The sequence below is a fragment of the Periplaneta americana genome, chromosome 1, assembly GCF_040183065.1.
Source record: "Periplaneta americana isolate PAMFEO1 chromosome 1, P.americana_PAMFEO1_priV1, whole genome shotgun sequence".
Taxonomy (NCBI): domain Eukaryota; kingdom Metazoa; phylum Arthropoda; class Insecta; order Blattodea; family Blattidae; genus Periplaneta; species Periplaneta americana.
In genome coordinates this window covers 196,535,629-196,562,481 of record NC_091117.1, presented here as the reverse complement: position 1 = coordinate 196,562,481, position 26,853 = coordinate 196,535,629, and the positions used below count along the sequence as shown (strand labels likewise).

Below are 26,853 nucleotides of genomic sequence, written 5' to 3'. Positions count from 1 at the left end.
AGCTTTTTTAATTTCCGAGAACATGAAAACAAACATACCGCTCGTGTATCGTACATTATTTTGTGCGAAGATCGTTTATTACATACCTGAAAGACGAATTTCTAATTAGTTGCAATGAAATCTCCATCTTGGTTTCTGTTTAATGACGGCAACTTCGGAAAACCAAAATATCTTTCTTCAACATTGTTGCTATAAAATGTTTTCTGTGTTTACTATACTCCAGCAGGCCGTGATATACGTCTGTCTTTTTTTTTCCCCAGTCTATAAATGCGAACTTAAAACAAACGGTAAAGTTATGTAATGATTTATTTTTCATTTTAATATTTTAACAATATTATTTATATAACATATTGCAGTAATAACATCGGCATCTGGAATCTTGTTGATTTTTTCACGGCTTCCTTAATGTTACTTGTAACAGGAATGCAATAAGTTTCGTGGAGTAGTAGACTTTACTTAATTTTTGCAAATATTTAAAAACAATAATTAACATTGCAATTTAGGTGAAATTGCAGTGGTAAGTTTGCGATTTATAATTATTACTATGTTAAACGTCTCTAAAAATAATATGTTAAAAGCCTAAAGCAGTAAAATGAATGTCGCGCTTAAGCGGTAAGAAGAGGGAAATTGTTATGTGTGTTACGTTGGGAATACTGAATGTGGTATTTCACACTTACCGCGTATTGGTTCTGTGCGGAAAACAAGCAAATACGCACGATCTCGGACAAAATATTTAGTGTCATATATTAGAGTGAGAAATATAACTTTCTTTGAAACGATGGAGGTTTTATATTCTTGATGACGAACTGAAAATGAAAATATATAAACAAAAATTTGAAATTTTAAATACAGTGTATTTTATAACAAGTGAGAAATTCTTCAAAGTAGCAGCAGGGCATTTGTGGCTTAAAATTGCCATTCGAGGTATCTTTCCACTTCACGACCCTCAGAAAATGGTGGCAAATTTACTGCTCTGGATTACTTGAATGAAACGGCAGTCACATTCATGGCTGAGCACGTGTAGCGCGTAGCGGAACCAAGGCAGCATGAAGCACGCCGATCGATATGGCTGGCGTGTCGAGAAGCTGACAGAGTTTTCGATATACAGTGCATCACAAACTTTTTGTTTCTGACGCTTTTCAACGATGTCATAAACATGTAAAATACTGTTACTCATCGAATTTTTAACATTTATGGTCTTTATTGTTATAACACGGTAAATACAATTATTTATGCTGATATTTTTACTTGTCCAAGTACACAATGAGAGTGAGATTTAATACCAGAATGCTGCACCGTTCGCACAATGCGTTTTCGAATAGATCAGGTTTTTGCTAAACATTTCCTACTCAGAGAAATAAAAAAATGAATTCCTCAAAACTCGTTGGGTACAGTGAACCACAGATATGTTCCACACAACAGTGGAACGCGTTCTCGGATGAAAGGATGATTTATAGTTGTTCAGTACTGGAGTGCCGCCACTCGGTGTGTTTAGCAAACGTAATATAATTCGTGTCATGTGAACATCAAATACACAGTAATGTGGGAAAAATTTTTTTTCTTGAAAATATAAAGTAATTACTTTTCTCGAGTAACTATAAATGTAGCATTCTTAACAGTAAAGGGTCATAAATAGTTTCTTGGAATGTTGAATCCAAAACTGAGCCCAGATTTTCTCTATCGCGTACCATTTTTCCTCAACATGCATTGAAACTTTTAGCAATGTGAATGTAGCGTTATTGTATTTAATATGGAAAATTGATGAAGTGAAACATGTCCTATCACAAATATTAAGGTTATATTTTACGAAAACTGTTAGATTCTCATAGTTAACATAGGGTTAGATAATTAATCTATACTAATAATAAATCTGTAGCCGAAATTTTTCTGGTAATTTTCGATTTTCCAAAAATAATTGGTCCTAACATATATAATTAATCACCCTGAAACCGAAAATCGCTTTTTTGAAATTTTTATTTGTATGTCTGTCTGTCTGTCTGTATGTTTGTTACCTTTTCACGCGATAATGGCTGAACGGATTTCGATGAAAATTGGAATATAAATTAAGTTCGTTGTACCTTAGATTATAGGCCTTATGGCATTCAAAATACATTATTTAAATGGGGGGTTATAAGGGTGCCTGAATTAAATCGAAATATCTCGTTTATTATTGATTTTTGTGAAAAATGTTACGTAACAAAGGTTTCTTTAAAAATAATTTGCGATAAGTTTTATTTCTTGAAAAATTTTGATAGGACTGATATTTAATGAGATAAATGAGTTTTAAAATCAAAATAACTGCCATCTAAGGCCGTGTAATGAATTAAAAAACAAATGACTTCGTCTATAAGGGGCCTTGGACAGCAACAATCGAAAGCTATGAAAGATAGCCTACAGAGAATGTTTCTGTGTTTGTATGAAGTAATATCGGAAGTTACATTAACCGATTTATATAATTAATTATTATTTCACCATTGGAAAGTGTAGTTTCTCTAGATGGACATAATGCTATAATGTTATTACAGTAACTTCTGATATAATATAATATAATATGTAATATTATATAATATAATTTAAGTTATTTGAAGGGTTCAGAACCATAGTGGGTCAAGCGCCATTTACTGAATACGTAGAAAACAAGGGTTAAAATTAAGTTATTACCATAATTCAATGGAAACCTATAACAAGTAAAATAAAGTATACACATTAAATCTAAATGATGTCAATCTTCATTAAACTATGGATGCATGTAATAAAAATTAAGAAACATGTTAAAGGAATTGTTATTGCACCAAATGAGTGTCTCTGGACCAAAATGATCGCATTTTAATTATTTGGATGTAATTTAAATTAAGTAACATATTAAACGATTTATCCTTCTATCAAACACGAATGTTTCCTGGATCAAATGTCCTATTTTAATTATGTAATTACTTTATATTTATTTCTAACGGGTGCAGCAGAGCGCACGGGTACGGCTAGTTCTAAATATTAGTCTTATGTAGCCTACTTGTGAATATTGGTTATAAACTTTGTCAATTGTGATTACTTTTATATAGGCTCTTGTTTTTGTAGTGTGTGCTGTTTTATTGCTTATATTAATATATTGTTTATTTTGTCTTCTTCTTTCTACTTATCTACAGTGAGGTCTTGAACTCCAGGCCAAGAGCGTTTGCTTATATGGGGTAAATTCGTTAATTTATATTTCTGTTTTGTTTAAATATTTTACATGCTCTGTTTGATGAAGACCCTGCTGTATATAATAATTTTTAATGTATTTTTGTTTCTATTATATTTAATATGTATTTTTGTAATGTCCTGATTGTAATAATTATAATAATAAATGTGTGGCCTATGATAAGTGAGTAAGTAGAATCAGAAAACTTCAATAACGTACTTAAGCTGCCATAAAACGTGTAAGGTGTGAAGACACCTGTGTAACTGACAGGTAGGCTTATACTAAAAGTAAATATTCCACAGAAAAATAAAGTCATTTCATTTTTTCTCTATTACCACAGTGGCTAGGATTTGGATAATTTTACAGAGTAATAACATTTCACGTGTCAAAATTTTTACAGCCTATTTTGAGAATATAAACATTTTATGTTATTTCTATTTTCATATAAAGACACATTAATTTTTAATAAAAAAAAAAGATCAGGGAAACTTGGATTCAGGTTTAATGTGAAATTGATAGACGCACCAAATTCGCCGCTCCAATCCATTTGCGGGCCTTACTTCTTCTGTTCGCTGTACGGAAGTCTGACGTATTTCTAGCTCCATCATGTCTGCGACATGATACCCTGCTGGACCAGATCCGCCATTATTAAAACGGTCCGATCGGCGATACGTGTCAAGCACATCTAGGAGTATGCTCGTATGAGCTGGCTCGTGCAAGAGTACTTGGTCCGATTGTACTCGTATCGTATTATGGAAGAGGCGTAAGCCAAGTACGTAATATCATACGAGACAGCTGAAGGTTTCACGTACTTTTTAGATACAATATTTTTTGGTACTCATTCTGTAAAGTGGTTTCCAAAACTAGTATTAAACTAAAATCTAATCTTATTTTCAATAGTTACTCATATATTGGGACGTCATGGCCTTCTATTTAATAGAATTTATTTCCGATATCATTTTTACAAAAGCGGCCACTTGAATAATATGTTATGGTTACGATAAATTCAATCCGTAAAGTGTTGTCATGAGGACTTAATAGGATTGATTCCTATAATAGATCATTTTACGGACTGTTATTTGTCTGTAAAGCAACCGGTTTATAGACTCAGTACCGGAATAGCTATTTATGTATGAAGTAGGCCAACGCAAAAGGTTTTGCGTACGTGATGCATACAATAGTTTTTAGTAAAAGCTCTCTAAATTATATTAAATGAAATTAAGTAAATATAAATGTAATATTATAAAATGCATAGTCAGTCCTCACCGCTGCGCCGTCTGATAAACATAATGAAACAATGTTGACATGTTAAAATCCTGGTATAATAATTATTGGTATGGCAATTGTCCAGTGCATATTCTGAGCGTTCGTTTCTAAACAACAATACATACGAACTAGTTTATTTATGAAAGGCTTTGTCTAGTTTTGTGAAAATATGAGTGATAATTCCGAGGAAATTTCAATCCGAGCCAGAAACACTGATTCGGAGCTGCTGCCAGAAAAATCTCGACAGCAGTATGAGGAGAAATACATTGAATTCAAAGACTGGTGCAGGGTAAGCGTGTTTCTGTTGTGAACGAAGATGTGAAATAAATTTTTCATTTTTGTGAAGGGTTTCTGATAAACATAATGAAACAATGTTGGCTTATAGGCCTATTTGTTGTTATATGATGAACTGCTTTGTTTAAAATACTGTAAGCATAATGAAACAATGTGGGGTTATAGGTCATATGATGAAATGTTTTGTTTAAAATACTGGTAAAGTTTCTGATAAACATAATGAAACAATGTTAGCTTATATTTGTTGTTATATGATGAACTGTTTTGTTTAAAATATTGTAAACATAATGAAACAATGTGGGATTATAAGCCTATTTGTTGTTATATGATGGACTGTTTTGTTTAAAATACTGTAAACATAATGAAACAATGTTGGGTTATAGGACTATTTGTTGTTATATGATGAACGGTTTTCTTTAAAACACTGGTAAAATTTCTGATAAATATAATGAAACAATGTTGGCTTATATTTGTTGTTATATGATGAACTATTTTGTTTAAAACACTGGTAAAGTTTCTGATACAAATAATGAAACAATGTTGGCTTATATTTGCTGTTATATGATGAACTGTTTTGTTTAAAACACTGGTAAAGTTTCTGATACACATAATGAAACAATGATGGCTTATATTTGCTGTTATATGATGAACTATTTTGTTTAAAACACTGGTAAAGTTTCTGATACACATAATGAAACAATGTTGGCTTACATTTGTTGTTATATGATGAGCTATTTTGTTTAAAACACTGGTAAAGTTTCTGATACACATAATGAAACAATGTCGGCTTATATTTGCTGTTATATGATAAACTGTTTTGTTTAAAACACTGGTAAAATTTCTGATAAACATAATGAAACAATGTTGGCTTATGTTTTTTGTTATATGATGAACTGTTTTGTTTAAAAAACTGGTAAAATTTCTTATAAACATAATGAAACAATGTTGGCTTATATTTGTTGTTATATGATGAACTGTTTTGTTTAAAACACTGGTAAAATTTCTGATAAACATAATGAAACAATGTTGGCTTATATTTGTTTTATGATGAACTGTTTTGTTTAAAACACTGTAAACATGACGAAACAATGTTGCGTTATAGGCCTACTTGTTGCTATATGATGAACGGTTTTCTTTAAAACACTGGTAAAATTTCTGATAAACATAATGAAACAATGTTAGCATATATTTGTTGTTATATGATGAACTGTTTTGTTTAAAACACTGGTAAAGTTTCTGATACATATAATGAAACAATGTTGGCTTATATTTGTTGTTATATGATGAACTATTTTGTTTAAAACTCTGGTAAAGTTTCTGATACACATAATGAAACAATGTCGGCTTATATTTGCTGTTATATGATAAACTGTTTTGTTTAAAACACTGGTAAAATTTCTGATAAACATAATGAAACAATGTTGGCTTATGTTTGTTGTTATATGATGAACTGTTTTGTTTAAAAAACTGGTAAAATTTCTTATAAACATAATGAAACAATGTTGGCTTATATTTGTTGTTATATGATGAACTGTTTTGTTTAAAACACTGTAAACACGACGAAACAATGTTGCGTTATAGGCCTACTTGTTGCTATATGATGAACGGTTTTCTTTAAAACACTGGTAAAATTTCTGATAAACATAATGAAACAATGTTAGCTTATATTTGTTGTTATATGATGAACTGTTTTGTTTAAAACACTGGTAAAGTTTCTGATACATATAATGAAACAATGCTGGCTTATATTTGTTGTTATATGATGAACTATTTTGTTTAAAACACTGGTAAAGTTTCTGATACACATAATGAAACAATGTTGGCTTATATTTGTTGTTATATGATGAACTGTTTTGTTTAAAATACTGGTAAAATTTCTGATAAACATAATGAAACAATGTTGGCTTATATTTGTTGTTATATGATGAACTCTTTTGTTTAAAAAACTGGAAAAGTTTCTGATAAACATAATGAAACAATGTTGGCTTATATTTGTTGTTATATGATGAACTGTTTTGTTTAAAACACTGGAAAAGTTTCTGATAAACATAATGAAACAATGTTGGCTTATATTTGTTTTATGATGAACTGTTTTGTTTAGAACACTGTAAACATGACGAAACAATGTTGGGTTATACGCCTACTTGTTGCTATATGATGAACGGTTTTCTTTAAAACACTGGTAAAATTTCTGATAAACATAATGAAACAATGTTAGCTTATATTTGTTGTTATATGATGAATTGTTTTTTTAAAACACTGGTAAAGTTTCTGATACACATAATGAAACAATGTTGGCTTATATTTGTTGTTATATGATGAACTGTTTTGTTTAAAACACTGGTAAAATTTCTGATAAACATAATGAAACAATGTTGGCTTATATTTGTTGTTATATGATTAACTGTTTTGTTTAAAACACTGGAAAAGTTTCTGATAAACATAATGAAACAATATTGGCTTATATTTGTTGTTATATGATGAACGGTTTTCTTTAAAATACTGGTAAAATTTCTGATAAACATAATGAAACAATGTTGGCTTATATTTGTTGTTATATGATGAACTGTTTTGTTTCAAACACTGGTAAAGTTTCTGATAAACATAACGAAACAATGTTGGCTTATATTTGTTGTTATATGATGAACTGTTTTGTTTAAAACACTGGAAAAGTTTCTGATAAACATAATGAAACAATGTTGGCTTATATTTGTTTTATGATGAACTGTTTTGTTTAAAACACTGTAAACATGACGAAATAATGTTGGGTTATAGGCCTACTTGTTGCTATATGATGAACGGTTTTCTTTAAAACACTGGTAAAATTTCTGATAAAGATAATGAAACAATGTTAGCTTATATTTGTTCCTATATGATGAACTGTTTTGTTTAAAACACTGGTAAAGTTTCTGATACACATAATGAAACAATGTTGGCTTATATTTGTTGTTATATGATGAACTGTTTTGTTTAAAGCACTGGTAAAATTTCTGATAAACATAATGAAACAATGTTGGCTTATATTTGTTTTATGATGAACTGTTTTGTTTAAAACACTGTAAACATGATGAAATAATGTTGGGTTATAGGCCTACTTGTTATTATATGATGAACGGTTTTCTTTAAAACACTGGTAAAATTTCTGATAAACATAATGAAACAATGTTGGCTTATATTTGTTGTTATATGATGAACTGTTTTGTTTAAAACACTGTAAACATGATGAAACAATGTTGGGTTTTAGGCCTACTTGTTATATGATGAACTGTTTTGTTTAAAACACTGTAAACATAATGAAACAATGTTGGGTTATAGGCCTACTTGTTGTTATATGATGAACGGTTTTCTTTAAAGCACTGGTAAAATTTCTGGTAAACATAATGAAACAATGTTGGCTTATATTTGTTCTTATATGATTAACTGTTTTGTTTAAAACACCGGTAAAGTTTCTGATACACATAATGAAACAATGTTGGCTTATATTTGTTGTTATATGATGAACTGTTTTTTTAAAACACTGGTAAAATTTCTGATAAACATAATGAAACAATGTTGGCTTATATTTGTTTTATGATGAACTGTTTTCTTTAAAATATTGTAAAAATAATGAAGGAATGTTGGGCTATAGGCCTATTTGTTGTTATATGATGAACTGTTTTGTTTAAAACACTGTAAACATAATGAAACAATGTTGGGTGATAGGCCTATTTGTTGTTATATAATAAACTGTTTTCTTAAAAACACTGGTAAATTTTCTGATAAACATAATGAAACAAGAGTGGCTTATTTTGTTGTTAAATCATTAAATATTTCGTTTAAAACCCTGTTAAAGTTGGTATGATGATTGTCACTGCCGTCTGGATCCGAATCTCTTAAAAGCTAAATACGAATACGGATTTAGACGGCGTTTTCCTTACTAATAATGACTGCATACATATTGTATAGAGTGATTTATATAGAACTGACACATTTCTTTCTTTAATTATTCCGTTGGAAATTAATTCAATGACCCAATTTTAGCACCAAATTAAGCAGAATGTTCTGGAGTTTCGATTCCTTGTCACTAGATGCGCAGATGTTTATGTTCTATTCCTATTGTTGGCAGCACTGACCCAATTTTAGCACCAAATTAAGCAGAATATTCTGGAGTTTCGATTCCTCGTCACTAGATGCGCAGATGTTTTGTTCTATTCCTATTGTTGGCAGCACTGACCCAATTTTAGCACCAAATTAAGCAGAATGTTCTGGAGTTTCGATTCCTTGTCACTAGATGCGCAGATGTTTATGTTTTATTCCTATTGTTGGCAGCACTAGATGCGCAGATGTTTATATTTTATTCCTATTGTTGGCAGCTGTTTTCGACATATTGTGTCAACGTGAAAATGCAGTACACATTAAATCAACGACTCTTCCTTGTGAAGCAATACTGGATTACGAATTCAATTACAGCTACTCAAAGGGCATACCAGAGATAATTTGGTGTTCGCAATCCTCCTAAAAGAAACACAATACTGGGACTGATAAACAAATTGGAAACAACTGGATCTCTGGTGAGTGAAAAGGGCAAGCATCATCTAGGCTTCCCACGGTTGTTGTTGACGTAAGAGCACGACTGGAGCAGTCACCCAAAAAATCATTGCGACGTTTGTCGCAGGAGACAGGGTACACCTACTCAATGTGTCAGAGAGCCTAAAGCCATATAGGGTTACGGTTATTCATCAGTTACAGGAACCAGATAAGGATAAAAGATTGAATTATTGTCGTTGGTTTCAGACATTCATTGTGCAAAATCCTGCCATATTGTCCATCACATGGTTCACAGATGAAGCATGGTTCCATTTATCCGGTTATGTGACGACCGAATAATTTCCAGGAACCTGGGGCTACCGAGATCTCCGGATTTGACAACGCCGGACTTCTTTCTATGGGGTTACTTAAAAGACAGGGTTTACGCCACACGTCCCCAGACATTGGACGATCTGAAGCACAACATCACACAGGAGATTCAAGCTATTGACAACAGAGACCTCCAACGAGTGGCCAGTAGCATGGAACGACGTGTTGAGTTGTGCCTTATGCAGGATGGAGGACATTTTCAACATTTGCTATAGAGGTAAATAATCTCCCAAAATTCCTCTACATTTTAGGTATAATAAGTTGTCGCTAGCACAATTCGTTTTGAAACAATGAAAGAAATGTGTCAGTTCTATATAAATCACTCTGTATAACAATACAACTGTTACACAGCTACGTCATAGTTTCGTCATTACGTCATGGGTCATTCCATGAAAATAGTAACCTGAGTTACCATACAATATTACGCTGCAATTACATAAATTTAAAACTTGTAAAATTGGAAAAATGTCATTGAAATGTTATAAAAATATGTTGTAATTATCAGAACTTAATTACTTGTATAAAAACTGATAAATTGGGAATAAAATTCAATGTAACCTGAGTTACCATGGAATGGCCCTCATTACGAAAGGTAATAGAATATCTGAGGTTCTCTATTGCGTCCGATAGTGCGCGCTAGTGTGCCGCGCTAAGTATCGATAGTACAACTGGGCCTGATCGATTACCACTTATATTTTGATCAAAGGGTACAGCTACAGTAATATAATTCTAATTATTCTGTGCTTTTTGGTTTGTTCTTCTGTGGTTACAAGACAACCATCATCAGAAAATGACAATCGATACGAACAGCTGTTAGAGGGGAGGCCATTTTTTTCCTCTATATACAACGCATAAACAAGGCGTTTCGTGCATATAACTACTGCAAAGGAATTCCCATTGTATAGTAACAGGCTGTTTATACACCCATCGCTTATGCATGGTTTATTAGTAACGTTTTTTTGTCCCAATTCTGCATAAATCTCGTATAAAAACTATACACAGTTTATTAGTAAGACCATTAATATAAATTAATTACCTACATTTTTTTAGTTAGACCTACTTTTGTCTTATTTAGCCTTTCTTTGTTTGTATGCTTCATTTTAGATTCACATCCTTCACTTTGCCTTTTTTTAGGTTTTAGGCCTATACCATTCATGTATTTTACTGCGGGATGCATGCAACGAACAATTTTGCTAAAATAATCAAGATACGTGGCGTGAAACAATGTAGGTTAAATCCTAAGAATCTGAACCTTGGTAATTGTAATACGAAGTAACTTACTGAAGAATAATAATATATTTTCTTAAATCCTAAATACTGCCTATTTATTTTTGTATGCATACGCTTTTTTCCTCATTCATTTTTCGGAATTGATTCACAGTTTCAATATTGATGTGATGTTATTGATATATCGAGAATGCTGTTGACAATTAAATATTCAGAGAATTCCGTCTAACTGAGAGAACCAATGGGATGTGCAGTATATGTGGGTGGAAGAGAATTTAATTGTGACGTCATGTTTGTTGGATAGGAATGACATGAATGGGTAGGTGGGATTGAAGCTGATAATCAATCATTGTACCTATAAATAGCATCGACTGTCAATTTAATGGTCCCTGGTAACTTAAGTTACACATGTAGTGCGTGGCATTCGAACGGGTATGTTTATAATCCTGAGAAACAATCATCTGCTGTCTTAAATGAGTAGCGAAGTAGAAAACAAAAGAGCGACGTAGAACAAAACGTTCCTTTAATTTTATTATAGACGCTACTTGAATGGTCTGCCAGAGTTCGTTACCCTGCCAAGAACCCCTTCTCCCTGAACCTCATTAAATATCATCCCTCTCAAAGGGCTTGATTTCACCACCTGCCGAGACAAGCTTCTGTCATGTAATGGTGTAACAGCGGGCCGTGACATCGACTCCGTGACGCGGTCAGAATGATACCCCTAGCTTATTCTCGTCAGTGTTTGATGCTAACCTTTGACATTAATGTCATTGCTCAGATGTAGCTGAAATATCCTTTATATTAATGAAGAGGGAACAAGTCTAATTGTTTTCATTGATGAAACTTGGTTCCATATGCGCCACACAGACAAAAAGGATGGCAAGAACGTCAAGAATGAGGTGTGTAACACAAGACAGTCAATGCTTAGGGGAGAGTTGGGTAGTATCGGACATCGGGTAATATCGGACAGTGCATTTTTTTTTCATCTACTACCAGATGAGGGTACTAAGAAAAGGTTCTGATACATACAAAGAGATTGCATATAAATCACTAGTACGTCAAGTAATGGAATATGGTGCTGCATGTTGGGATCCTTACAGATTAGAACATATTAAGACACTGGAAAAGATTCAAAAACGGGCTCTTAAATGTTGTCGGAAAAATTCACCATTAAAATGGGACACACTCACGGACAGGAGAACGCGAATTCGATTATGCGCACTGTTCAAAACATACAGAGGTGAGCCTGCCTGGAGAGAAATAAAAAATAGGTTGCAGCCGCCAAATTATTCTTCAAGGAACGATCACTCATATAAATTGAGGGAAAGAAGGCAGAGGACGGACACTGGAAAGTTTTCTTTTCTCAATCGTACTATCAGGGACTGGAATGCTTTACCTGCAGACTTACTAAAGGCTTTACCAACAACCAAAAATGCATTCAAAAATAGGCTTAAGGACCTTACTAATAGACGGTAATTATATACGTATTTAAAGGGTGTAAATGATATGTTGTTATTGAAGTGTTGTATCAGTGAAGAATTATGTTGTGTCAGTGCAGTGTGTTGTGTCAGTGAAGTGTGTTGTGTAAGTGAAACGTGTTCCTGTCAGTGAAGCTTTATAGTTTATAGTGGCAGTGCAAAGTATTGGAACAGTGAAATGTTTTTGAAGTGTTAGTGAAATCAGGATAGAATCAGTGAAATGTGTCGTAGTTCCAGTGCAGTGAGTGAGTTGACAGCGAAATGAGTATAATGTTGAAAGATACTTGTGCAGATATGAACATATTATAGTCGTGGGTTTTAGTTCGATCTTAGTTTTAAGATATAAATTAGAATATTTCAAATGTTATTTTAAGTGATCGTTTCATTTAATTTAGTATATTCCCTGTTGTTATTATTATTATTATTATTATTATTATTATTATTATTATTATCATTATCATTGTTAATTATTGTTAGTATTAATTATTAGTATTATTATTAATTGTATTTTTAATTAATAAGTTTATTATTGTCATTATTGAGTGTAATTAGTTACCACTGCCACCGGGTATATACCCATTGCAGTGTGAATAAATACATACATAGATGATAGTACCTGAATGACATGGTTAAGTTTCTGTATGCGACATCACAGAAACGTAACCATGTCATTCAGGTACTATCATCTGGTGGTAGATGAAAGAAACTCACTGTCTGATATTACCTGATGTCCGATACTACCCAACTCTCCCCTACAAGTTTTTCTGGTTCACACAGATGTTATGGGTTTTTTCCTGGTATGCCACTTGCCAAAAGTGTGAAATCACTAGTGAAAACGCCACAAATTGTGTGACCAATTGCTACCGGGACATTCGCAGGGGAGTATTGTTGCGATTAACATAACAAACAAGCTAACAACCACCCTTGTGAAAATCGCTGATAAGTATAGCTGCGTCGCTGTTATTTTCGGCAGCCAATCACGTTGCAGCTTGGCTACTTTCAAACGTGCGCTGATGACTTTATGCACTTCCACTGGCGCCCTTTAGTAAACAGCTGCTAATTAATATATTGCCCTGCTCGGCGGAAAGCTTAAGACGTAAACAAACAGGAGGAGCCACGCCGGGAATAACAGCGACGTGGTTATAGTACAGTAAAACCTCGTTTATACGGACCCATATAAGTCGGACTTCATTTAATCCAGACAGGCAAAAAAAAATATGAGTTCGAAAAAATTAAAGAACCTTGTTTTAAGATTTACTTTTATATATTAGAACTAAGGAATTATAATAATTACAATATTACACCTATAGTATTAAAAATAAAGAAAATCCTTCAAGTTTGCATTAAAGTAATAAAACTATACAAACAATTTGTCAATTAGCTGTTTACGTGTAATTTATTTAGCATTATTTCAATCTATATTTATGTATGGTATTAGGCCTATAGGTTGGGGTGGAACTTATAAATCCAACCTTTATCCGTTAATTTTACTACAGAAAAAAGGATTAAAATAAAAAAAAAAGCAGGAAGATTACCCAACTGAATTGTTGTATAAACATTTCAAGTTTTCAACATTAAACAAATGTATTATTTTATTTTATTAAAATATTTTCATAGAAACTGCAATAACTTTGAAAGGTATATACATAAACATAGAACTAAAAATATGGATTCTCTGCGTTTGTCTGAACCAAAATGTAAAATCATTGCAGCTTTTTATCATAACATGAGTTAAGGTCCCAGATTATTAAACAAATTTTATTCCAATAATATTTCAACCACGAATCCTCTCCAAATTAATAAAAAAAAAAATTAAAAATGTATTGGATTTATAGTTTGGGTTTAAACATATTAAACACTATTTAATTTGTATTCACTCTCAATTTTAATTTTATTTTTGTCTGTATTGGAATCCCCTCCTGAGCACGAGTCTTACTCATTCAGGAGTGGGCTAGTTTATCTTTCATTGTATTTATTAATTTGTATTCATTTCAAACTTACTAGCAATAAAAATAAATAAATAAATATTATTATCGATTACACAAAATAAGTTTTAAAGCATCAGTAAGAGGTAGAAGAGTGTATTTAGGCCTATGCCCTTTAAATGTACCATAATAAACTCGTTTTGTTGCTATAAATGCACTTCGTACTGTTATTTTAGCCCCCACCATCAGAGCAATACACCCCTACCCCTACAACCGACAAATGCACATCGCAGAATTCAAGATCACCAGTAGTTCAGGTGACACTGATGAAGACGTAACATCACGTCGAAACGGGCCGTCTGTCGAAAAAAATTAACACTTTTTAACGTGTGACTAAGTAATGTTATTTTAGGTTTTTTCAGTTAATCCGGACTTTCGGTAAACCGGTCAACTTATCCCTCCTAATTAGTCCGGATTAACGAGGTTTTATTATATTAGGGTTTGGTTAAGCAGAAACAATGTCGTATTTGAAGAAGATATGGAAAACCCGCATTTCACATATCTGGAAAAAATAAAACGTCCAAGGACGAATTTTAAAGTGATACATACGTATTTGCGTTGGGTTTATTCCCACTAGCCTTGTTCCATATCACTCGGACTTAAATCAAGCAGGCTAGATCAACGGAATCTCTGGTGGAGCGAAACTGAAAGTATCTGACAGAAATGTAGGCCTAGGTAGCATTTCTTGAAGCTCACTTAATGCCAGAAGCATTAAGCCGTAAACATCATCTTGGTTTGACTTTTCTTGGACCGGACTCGTGACGGCTCCCTGCACCTGTGGGCACTCATTGCCATCGGTGGAATTAATTAATGACAGCGAGACGGTATTTGGCCGAGGATTCGCTATAGATTAGCTAATTGGCATTCGTTATACGGTTGGAAAAATCTCGAAAAGAAATCAACCAGGTAATCAGCCCAAACTGCGGTAATCGAACCTATACCCAAGCGTAGCTTCGGATTAACAAACGCGCCTGCCGGCTGAGCTACGCCGGTGTCTGATATGATTTCCCATATTCGACGAGTGGAACGAGTAGCGTGAGTGGATCCCATGGTGACAAACGGGGCATCATAAATGAGTCCTAACATCCCAGACGAGTATCTGATAAAGCTCAAGGTTTGGAACCCCAAGTCCTTTGAATCCTGCATCAGTATCGATATCCGTTTTTAGTGGTTTATTTTACGACGCTTTTTCAACATTTATGGTTATCTAGCGTTTGAATGATATGGAGGTGATCATGCCAACGAAATGAGTCCAGGGTCCAGCGCTGAAAGTTACCCAGCATTTGCTCTTAATGGGTTGAGGAAAACCCCCGAAAAAAAAAAACCTCAACCATGTAACTTTTCCTAACGAGTTGAACTCAGACTCGCGCTATTTTTGTTGTTTTCAGAGCCTTTTATGCGCCTAAAATACAGTGTATCCTCAGAAACATTCCGGGGTTATAAACTACTATAATTCTGTCACTATGTGTTTTACGAAATTCATACCAGTGTCATTAGAAAGAGCAGCTCAAAGAATTTTAGGAAATGCGTAATTGATAATTGTGGACTGAAACAACAGATGGCAGCACAAGAAGAAAGAAAAAACGCCGTTTCCGCTATTTCGCTTGTCATTAAGGCATTCTTGGATATAAGCAAATTGTGTTAAATGATCTGAATGTTAAATTTTCAAGTCTGTGTGAATTCCGCAGCATGTAGAGAGTTATTTAAGTTAGGTTTCTAGTGACGAGGCAATGTTCCACGCCAATGGAAAAGTAAACAAGCACAATGTTAGGATTTGGGGGAGCGAGAATCCACATTTCATTTTGGAGGTTGAAAGTGACTCCCCTAAGCTAAATGTGTTTTGTGCCGTTTCGAAACAGAAAGTGTATGGCCCATTTTTCTTTCAAGAGAACACTGTCACCGGTATGAGTTATCTTGATCTGCTTACTGAGTGATTGTTTCCACAATTGGAAGAAGAAGCAACGAATTTCTTTTCAACAAGATGGAGCACCTCCTCACTGGCATCTTGATGTACGAAATGTTCTAACTTGCAGGAAGACGAATTGGGCGTGCTGGGAACCAAGATAATGTCTTTTGCAGCTGGCCTCTGAGGTCCCCTGACTTGACCGTCTGTGACCTCTTCTTATGGGGTCACATAAAGAATCTTGTCTATATACCTCCACTACCTCAAAATCTGCAAGAGCTTCACTTCGTATCACTGCCGCCATCGAGTTCATCCCTGTAGATATGTTGGAACGTGTGTGGCATGAGTGGGGATATCGCCTTGATGTCTGCAGCGTGACACGTGGAGCACACATCGAGTGTCTTTGAGGTAGGTACTAAAATTTTTTAATTTCTCTTTCTAATGATACCAGTTTCGTATAAATTCGGCATCTGATAGTGACATTACAGCAGTTTATAACTCCGGAATGTTTCTGTGAACACATTGTACTATTTTTAGTGCCTTAACTTCCGATGTCTAGTCATAACTATACTTCGTCACGTGTTTCACATCACAAGCATTCTTTCCTTAATATTCTGCTTTTGAATGATTGAACGCTTCTCGATTAACAGGAAGAGAACGACAAGGAAGAATAGGACGATAACGAGAAGGAAGATGACAACGAACGGGAAGAGGTAAAGTTTCCAGAAGAAATTGATGGATGTGGGACTATTTTTAGTGACATTAATGAGGGAAATGGCGATATGTACGACAACGATAATGGCACTGATCAGTGACTTAAAGATTTTATAAATCTCATTAACATCTTCAATGTCACGCTCTAAATATGATAGGCCTAACGGAATACATATTTTTATTATAGTATAAATTATACTCGTGTCATGCAAATGCAATAATTTGTACTTAATTTCCTATTTAATTTAATAAATGTTAGCAAATCACAGTCTTCAGACAGAGACTTTACAACGAGTTTCACAGTGTGATTAATTTAAGGGACGATCTCAAGTACTTCACGTATGCATCTACGTATTAAAAACTTATTAATTGAAAGGAGAACTCATTTACAAGTATTTAACTTTCTTCTAATACAAAACGAATAAAGTAAAATATTTCTGACATCAATTTTGTGTTAATTATATTCATGTGGTCTCTTACATCACTTATACACTAAGGCCCGATTGTATAAACCATTTAATCTTAGATCAGAGGTTAAATTGATCCTTGTTTCAGCTGAACTTGGAATTTTGTGTTGTATAAAGTCTAATCTGAGATTAATTTGTGTTAAACTAAAGTCAACTTTTACTGAAGAAATTTCTCCGATTAAGTTAGTGATCCAAGTTCAGTTATTTCTTTTCTGTTTGAAATATACGAGTGACAGATTGTGCAAATAAAATATCCATTATTATTAATATTAATAGATATGATAGGTACATTTATATATATATATATATATATATATATATATATATATATATATATATATTTCTTTCAATTTCTTGCTTTAATACACAATCTTATATTTTATAAGGCTCTATCGTGTTCAGCAGTATCAAATAACATAACCTATAATTATATTATGTTTATAACAACCATTAATTATTAGTGGATATGATAGGTACATTCATAAATTTTCAATTAACTGTATTACTAAAAGAAATTTGTCATTTTATAAAGCTTTATTATGTTTAGCAGTATCAAACACCATAACATGATAACAACTCGGAGAACAGTCAACCTTCTTCTTATTGTCCGCCATTATTTACATTGCACAAAAAACCAGTGTCTCCAACAGAGTGTACGGAAAGTCGCCAAAAAGTAGTTGTAAAGTCGCTAGATTTCTCATTATCAACAAAGAAAGATTAAATTTTGTCAGTATGGGGTGCTAAAAAGGTCACTAAATCCTTATTTAAGTAATATAAAAGTTAAAAGAATTTGTTGTTGAAAAAGAGTTAAAGTCGCTAGATTGGCAACACTGAACAAACCTGTCCGCGCATCACGTATTTCACCTGTTTATGCGATGTTGCCAAATCCTTTTCACGTGAACTTTGATTGCATTTGAACCAAGGTAATTTGATCGCAGAAAAGTTTTATACAATAGAAGAAGTGTCTGAACTCGGTTCACTTTTCGATCTTCGATCAAAGTTGATCTTTAGTCAGGGAGTTTATACAATTGGGCCTAAGAAACATTGGTTTAGAAGAAAATTCAATTTAGTCCTGCTGTATTTTAATTTTAAATCACTGTGCAATGTCTCAGTTGTGCTTGACGTTTCAATGTCCCCATTTCCCCCAGTGTTTTGCTACCGATGTCGAAGGACGGATTAAATAGTGACGTCTGAAACAGTTCTAACACTAAGTTGTATAGATTTATAATGTGGTTGCAAACAGATTTTATTTTGAGCAGTACTGTGGGAAAGTTTATGATGTTTCAATTTCATTAATATAGTTGAAGAGTAATTAAATACTTAAAGACATTAGCAGGTAGTGAAAGAAGCTCACTGTGTTTTAATAAACAACGCAGGTTCAGAGATTACACAAGTTATTTCCCGAGTTATAATAGGGTGAAATCTACACCCACGGAATGTATGAAGTGAAAGCCTCCATTCTACAGTATAATATGTCAAAGCAGATTAAACGCCAGTCGAAAGAAAAATCTGTCTGAACTTAATACTCCCGACTAATCCTATCAGAATGCTGTTCATTATAGACCCACACATTGTAAGATCTGGATAATCCCTCTCGTCAAATATAAGGCACAGTGAGCTTATGAATTTAGGGCATGAGTTAAAGCACAGAGAATATGAGGTATCAGGGATAATAGATAATAATCAACAATAGGGAAATTATTAACACGGTATTCCTGAATAAATCTGTACCACATTTAGCTTATCTTACTGTTAAGAAACTATCATTTCATGAAAATAGTGCGACTTATTAACTCGTGGCTCGAGAGAAAGTGGCTTTTTGAACTGAAACACGAAAGATTTCTTTAATCACCTTATGGAATTAGAAAAATTAAATAAGATAGTAATTAATGGAATTGTTTGCTTCTTACTTTTGTAATAGAGCCATATGTAATGACTTTAGTAGCACTCGAAATGCTAATATCGGTGTCCCACAGGGGATTGTTCTTGGTCTTATTTTGTTTTGAATATATATACTTACTGGCTTTTAAGGAACCCGCCCTCACATAAGCCCGCCATTGGTCCCTATCCTGAGCAAGATTAATCCAGTCTCTACCATCATATCCCACCTCCTTCCAATCCATTTTAATATTATCTTCCCATCTACGTCTCGGTATCCCTAAAGGTCTTTTTCCCTCCGGCCTCCCAACTAACACTCTATATGCATTTCTGGATTCGCCCATATGTGCTACATGCCCTGCCCATCTCAAACGAATGAATTTAATGTTCCTAATTATGTCAGGTGAAGAATACAATGCGTGCAGCTCTGCGTTGTGTAACTTTCTCCATTCTCTGTAACTTCATCCCTCTTAGCCCCAAATATTTTTCTAAGAACCTTATTCTCAAACACCCTTAATCTCTGTTCCTCTCTCAAAGTGAGAGTCCAAGTTTCACAACCATACAGAACAACCGGTAATATAACTGTTTTATATATTCTAACTTTCGGACTTTTTGACAGAAAACTAGATGACAAAAGCTTCTCAACCGAATAATAACAGGGATTTCCTATATTTAGTCTGCGTTTAATTTCCTCCCGAGTATCATTTATATTTGTTACTGTTGCTCCAAGATATTTGAATTTTTCCACCTCTTCGAAGGATAAATCTCCAATTTTTATAGTTCCATTTTGTACAATATTCTGGATATATATATATATATATATATATATATATATATATATATATATATATATACACACACACACAACACACACGCACACACACACACATGAGTATTAGTGATTTACTGGTAATTAATTCTGAAAAATTCAATGGTGAGATTTTCGTATAAGGACGGCACTGTTGTTATTTTTGTAGGTAAAACTTAGGATGATACGTAACTTAATTCAAATAATGGCATCACTTTGATTAAACATTGGTTTGATTCCAACCTACTTGTCTTAAATCGTACTAAAACTGCGGTTGTACCATTTTCGTCAACATCTGTTGGTATGAAATCTCCTGGTTCGTTCTTGTATTTAAACATTCTAGCTGTTCTGCCATCAAAACGAAATGATTGAAAAAGTGAACATACTTTGGAAATATTATGCTACAGATTTATCTCCTAGTTTTCCTCAACAACCTATTAGTTTTATATCCATACTGATGGAAAAGATTCGTAAACTTTCAACGATAAAGGAACTGGCCGAGTTATTAATAATTGTGAGATTTGGTAAATTCTGAGATAAGTTCCTTATTATTATTATTATTATTATTATTATTATTATTATTATTATTATTATTATTATTATTTGGTAAGTTCAAATTCGCCACTGAAATAATATGGCATGGATAGTTGCGAAAGATACATTAACACAGCAATACAACAACTTTGGGCATGAGCGAATATGAGAAGTGGGGTCCAAAGGAGATTTTTTGCGGGGTGGAGTCCATTCTTTCTTAGTTACGTTACTATTCCATTTCAATATTCGATAGGTTATTTGCAACATTATGCTTTTGCACAATATCCTTGTTAAATCATGAAGTGTATTGTTAATAATCGTGAAATTCCTAGGTAAGAATTAAGCGCTAGTTTCACTAAATACCTGTCGGCATTATATAGTATTATGACTGGCATCAGTCTGAGAAATAGTAGTGCGCTTTTGTGAGGTGAAAGAGCATTGTTGTAGTTCAAAGGAATCTTACATAGATGGCACCAAGTAGCTGAGTAACGACGACTACAAAGAAGGCGGCCGTTCGGACTTTGACAAACATTCCTAAGCAAATGAATAGTAAGGCACAATAAGCCCACTACAGGGTGGGGTGCTAGCCTTCTGGCTCCTCACCGCACAAAGAAAAAAATAATCTCGAATCATTAGTTACGTCCCAGATCACATATAGATTCCTCATTCCTATGTTAAAATCGGTTATACTTTGAAGAGAACAACCGCCAGGATCGCCACCCGTCCGCCATAAACGAACACGAGATGGCAGTACAGTCGCTAATGCAATTCAAATGAGAGTTATGACGTGGCTCCTTTGTAACAACTAGATGGCAGCATAGCAAGCCTGACAAAAGTTGTTGCCGTCAAAGCCTATAACGCCGAGCAATCTGGGTATTTATAATCGAAGGTTACGTACAAAGTCAGAAAATACGATATTGAAACTCCTATTTAAATGAAAAGTGAGGTTCATACGTTAGTATTACTTACCAGTTGGAGGATTCCAGGAAACAACAAGCTGCAAAAGTCTTCTGCTTGCATTGTACACCTCTGCCTTGACTACCAAGTTTGTTACTGGGTTCGGGTACGTGAACTTCGGAACCACTCTTGTAGCTGTAAGAACAAGAAAGAGGAATCTTATAACGAAACAGATATTAGTACATTATGCAACGAGCCTATAATGGTAGTATGAAAATTATGAAACTCGCTTGCGCTCGTTTCATAAACATACTCGCGTCTTAATTACCATTATAGTCAAGTTCCATACGACTTTTTATGCTCGACCATATTTCTAACTTGAAATTATTCATAAGTATTCATGTTATTCTTATCTGACGAGCGGAACTGACCTTGTGCAATACTGCGTAAATTGTGAGATGTGCGCAGACGCGAAAGTATTGATTTTTTCCGAGAAACAAATGTCGACATTACCTTGATATAATCTAGAGAGTAAAATAAACATTATTCTTGACATAACCTTGAAATTGAATTAAACATTGAAAAACGAGATGACAAATTGAATTTGTTTGAATATTATTTACAATTAACGCTAATTATTACAGTAAAAGGACTAGTTGTGTTTCGATTGCATATCCGATAATAATCGATACTTGCGCTTTCATATTGTTACAATGGTATTTTCTGATTGGTGGAACACCTTAACTTTAATGAATAGGTGTACTTTAATGAGGTCCATTAAAGGGCTGCTACCAGGTGTATAATTACTACATTTCGGCATGGTCGAGCATAAACAGTATTTAAAACATGAGATATGAGTTTCATAATAAGTAGGCTATTTGTATATAGGTTTTCCTGTTTTGGTATTTTATATCCTGCATATGGGGCAGAAATATGAACACTACGACGAAGTGAAGAGAGACGAATGTAAGAAGGTGAAATGTGGAAATGGAGAATAACGGGATGTGCGAAATGGACAAAGTAAAAAATGCAGGTGTCTTGGAAAAGTAGGTGATGAAAGAATAATGCTGAAACTGTTCAGAAAGAAATAATCTGGGTCACTGGCTAAGAAGAAATTGCCTACTAAAGGATATACTTACTTACTTACTTACTTACTTACTTACTGGCTCTTAAGGAACCCGGAGGTTCATTGCCGCCCTCACATAAGCCCGCCATTGGTCCCTATCCTAAGCAAGATTAATCCATTCTCTATCATCATATCCCACCTCCCTCAAATCCATTTTAATATTATCTTCCCATTTACGTCTCGGCCTCCCTAAGGGTCGTTTTCCCTCCGGCCTCCCAACTAACACTTTATATGCATTTCTCGATTCGCCCATACGTGCTACATGCCCTGCCCATCTCAAACGTCTGGATTTAATGCTCCTAATTATATCATGTGAAGAATACAATGCGTGCAGTTCTGTGTTGTGTAACTTTCTCCATTCTCCTGTAACTTCATCCCTCTTAGCCCCAAATATTTTCCTAAGCACCTTATTCTCAAACACCCTTAACGTCTGTTCCACTCTCAACGTGAGAGACCAAGTTTCACAACCATACAGAGCAACCGGTAATATAACTGTTCTATAAATTCTAACTTTCAGATTTTTCGACAGCAGACTGGATCAAAAAAGTTTCTCAACCGAATAATAAGAGGCATTTCCCATACTTATTATGTGTTTAATTTCCTCCCGAGTATCATTTATATTTGTTACTGTTGCTCCCAGATATTTGAACTTCTCCACCGCTTCAAAAGATACATTTCCAATTCTTATATTTCCATTTCGTACAATATTCTCGTCACGAGACATAATCATATACTTTGTCTTTTCGGGATTTACTTCCAACCCTATCTCTTTACTTGCTTCAAGTAAAATTACCGTGTTCTCCCTAATCGTTTGTGGATTTTCTCCTAACATATTCACGTCATCCGCATAGACAAGCAGCTGATGTAACCCGTTCAATTTCAAACTCTCTCTGTTATCCTGGACTTTCCTAATGGCATACTCTAGAGCGAAGTTAAGGAGTAAAGGTGATAGGTCATCTCCTTGCTTTAGCCCACAGTGAATTGGAAACGCATCTGACAGAAACTGACCTATACGAACTCTGCTGTACGTTTCACTGAGACACATTTTAATTAATCGAACTAGTTTCTTGGGAATACCAAATTCAATAAGAATATCATATAAATCTTCTCTCTTAACCGAGTCATATGCCTTTTTGAAATCTATGAATAACTGATGCACTGTACCCTTATACTCCCATTTTTTCTCCATTATCTGTCGAATACAAAATATCTGGTCAATAGTTGATCTATTACTCGTAAAACCACACTGATGATCCCCAATAATTTCATCTGTATATGGAGTTAATTTTCTCAAAAGAATATTGGACAACATTTTGTACGACGTCAACAAAAGTGATATTCCTCGAAAGTTACTATAGTTAGGATATATTGGAAGGAATGGTGAATGGAAAAAAAGTTCAGGGAAGAAGAAGATACTGGATACTAGATAACATTAAGTGATTAAGATGTGTAGATCGTTCCGGTAAACGGAGACAGACAGCTTTAAGATACTGTACATGGATTGTAACGGTAAGCATAGAGTAAGAGAAAGATGGTAAAGAGGAAATATTGGAGAATGACAAGGTTCCAGTGAAGGACTCAATAGTAATCTGTATAGCTCTATTGATGAATTGTTTATGTTTGTAATTTGAAGTAATTTGCATGATATGTATTACCAATTTCTGTATATCTCAACTGATTGAATTCTTTATGCCTTAAATTGAATTAACTTACTTGTTATGCATTATATGTTCTAGATAAACAGATGAATAATGGTTTGCGTTTGTAATTTTAACAATCTGATTGGCTATGTACTGTATATTTTTAGTAAAACCATCAATATAGCTCAGTCGGCAGACTCGCTGGGCTGCTGATCCTGAGCTGGACTCGTGCTTGGGTTGGATCCCCCGTTTGGTCTCATTGATTGGTTTCTTCCGAGTTTTTCCCAGCCGTGGGACTGAAGCCGGATGGTCTACGGCAAGTCTTCGGCCTCACTTAATTTCACCCTCTTTGGTATGATTATCTAGTTGGATTTTTTCCGAGGTTTTCTCCAACCATAAGGCAAATGTCTGGCAATCTTTTGGCGAATCCTCGGGCATCACCTCATCTCACTATATCTCGCCAAAATATTGTCAAAAAATTGTAGAAAATTGTAAAAAAAAAATGGTAGAAAATTTCAAAATTGTAAAACTGTAAATTTGTAAAATATTGAAAAAAATGGTAACAATTTGTAAAAATTGTAATTGTAATATTGTAAAATTTTGACTTGTTCCAAATCTTAAAGATTCATTGCTAATGTAAGATCTTGGAATATAACAAATGAAATGATAAAAAAGCTTGCCCTTGGGTAGAAAATTAAGAACGAATGAATTCTGCACATCACAATATACTATTACGCTCACTTCAGAGATAAGTCTATATTGAGTATACTTAATACCTGAAAGCTAGGAGAAATCCACGTAACACAGGTGGTGATAAAAAATAAATTTAATAATGGCATAGGAGATAACTTAAAAGGCCTCTCCATTTAAATCCATCGGAAATAAAACTCTAAATTTTATGAGTCGCAGCTATTTTTGTGTCCCGAAAATTATTTTCAAATTGTATATCAGTATTCATTCGTTCATATACATTCTTACAAACAGTCTATCCTGCATGTTTCCAAACCTCAATCCATTCAGCTAGCCTTTACTTGCTGGGCTCCACGAAAACAAACTGTTTACAAACTGTATATAAATAGATCACTTCCTTAATTAATAACAGTGTACATTTCCAATAAATTATTTCTTAGCATCGCAACAGATACACTTAATTGTACTTGTCTCTATCTCTGTCACTAGAGAAATTTAAAATTTATATTTTCCCCGCCATTCATAAAATATTTTGATATGATACCTCTTGCACCAAAGGGGAGATCTACTGCATGTTCAGTTCAAAGTGTGTCATGACTCGCTGTATGCTGTCATGTGGCTAGTCGATGAGCCTAGAGAATTCAATCTTCCTACACTTCCGCAGAGGCGTATTACCTACGTGCCAGAGAAATTGCCTAGCAAGTACGGCGTTCATTCTGAAGAGTACTTACCGATACGTACGGTAACACCTGTAGTGGCAGGAATGTGAAGTGTTTGGAAACACGTACTGAGGTGAGTTTTTTTCTTACTGTCGGGATATGGGGAGAGGGTTAAGACGATTACTTACGTACAGTATTTGTTGACATTAACTTGGACGGTCAACATGGACACGGAGCATTTGATTTATATTGTGAAATGTAGCCGTACGCAACCGATGATAACAAATACCCTGCGTATGACTTGCCCGCGCAAAACACAGTTCGAAAGAAATTATGTAGCACACAAACCGTACAGACCGCCATCTGTTGCTACGACGTTCAAGTTATACCGTACACGTTCTCAAGTTCAGATTGAACGCCTTGATTAATAGCCAACTTCTCTGACATAAAAGCTGAAACTCGCTTCAAATCGCTGAGTCACAACAGTGACGTCATGACACACTTTGAAATGAACATCCAGTATAACTGAAACTTGATTAATATATTTCAGTATTATTTGTATTTATCCTGGTAACAGTGCACAGTTTGACTCGTAGACACTTTTGTTTTTCAGCATTAACTTCCCACGATTGTATGAGAACATTCGAAGAGAACGTCAGGATGTAGACCTTCGGCTCCCCCTCCTACCAATAATGCATAAGACAATGTCAATACGGCGGTTGCTGTCGTCTGCGATACAACGAACATTTTTGTTGATTTTCGAGTTCGTTATTTATTTTTTTCTGGTTATTATATGCTTATATAAGTTGTGTTAACTCTCGCTAAGTGGTTTTATATTTTATTTTATGCTCGACCATGCCGAAATGTAGTAATTATACACCTGGTAGCAGCCCATTAATGGACCTCATTAAAGTAAACCTATTCATTAAAGTTCAGGTGTTCCACCAATCAGAAAATACCATTGTAGCAATATGAAAGCGCAAGTATCGATTATTCTTGGATAAGCAATCGAAAGAAAACTAGTTCTGTTACTAAAATAATTAGCGTTAATTGTAAATAATATTCAAACAAATTTAATTTGTCATCTCGTTTTTCAATGTTTAATTCAATTTCAAGGTTATATCAAGATTAATGTTTATTTCACTCTCTAGATTATATCAAGGTAATGTCGACATTTGTTTCTTGGAAAAAATCAATACTTTCGCGTTTGCGC

General features: G+C 34.1%; 1 protein-coding gene across 2 annotated transcripts in view; it reads right to left on the bottom strand.

The window, feature by feature from the left end:
- LOC138706270 (fibroblast growth factor receptor 2) overlaps positions 1-26,853 on the bottom strand; it is a 526,650-nt gene that overhangs the window by 182,950 nt on the left and 316,847 nt on the right. For both annotated transcript variants that reach the window (XM_069835373.1, XM_069835366.1), the window contains exon 3: positions 21,598-21,720. In XM_069835373.1, coding sequence (XP_069691474.1) covers positions 21,598-21,720 — 123 coding nt within the window. The remainder of the gene's footprint in view (positions 1-21,597; positions 21,721-26,853) is intronic.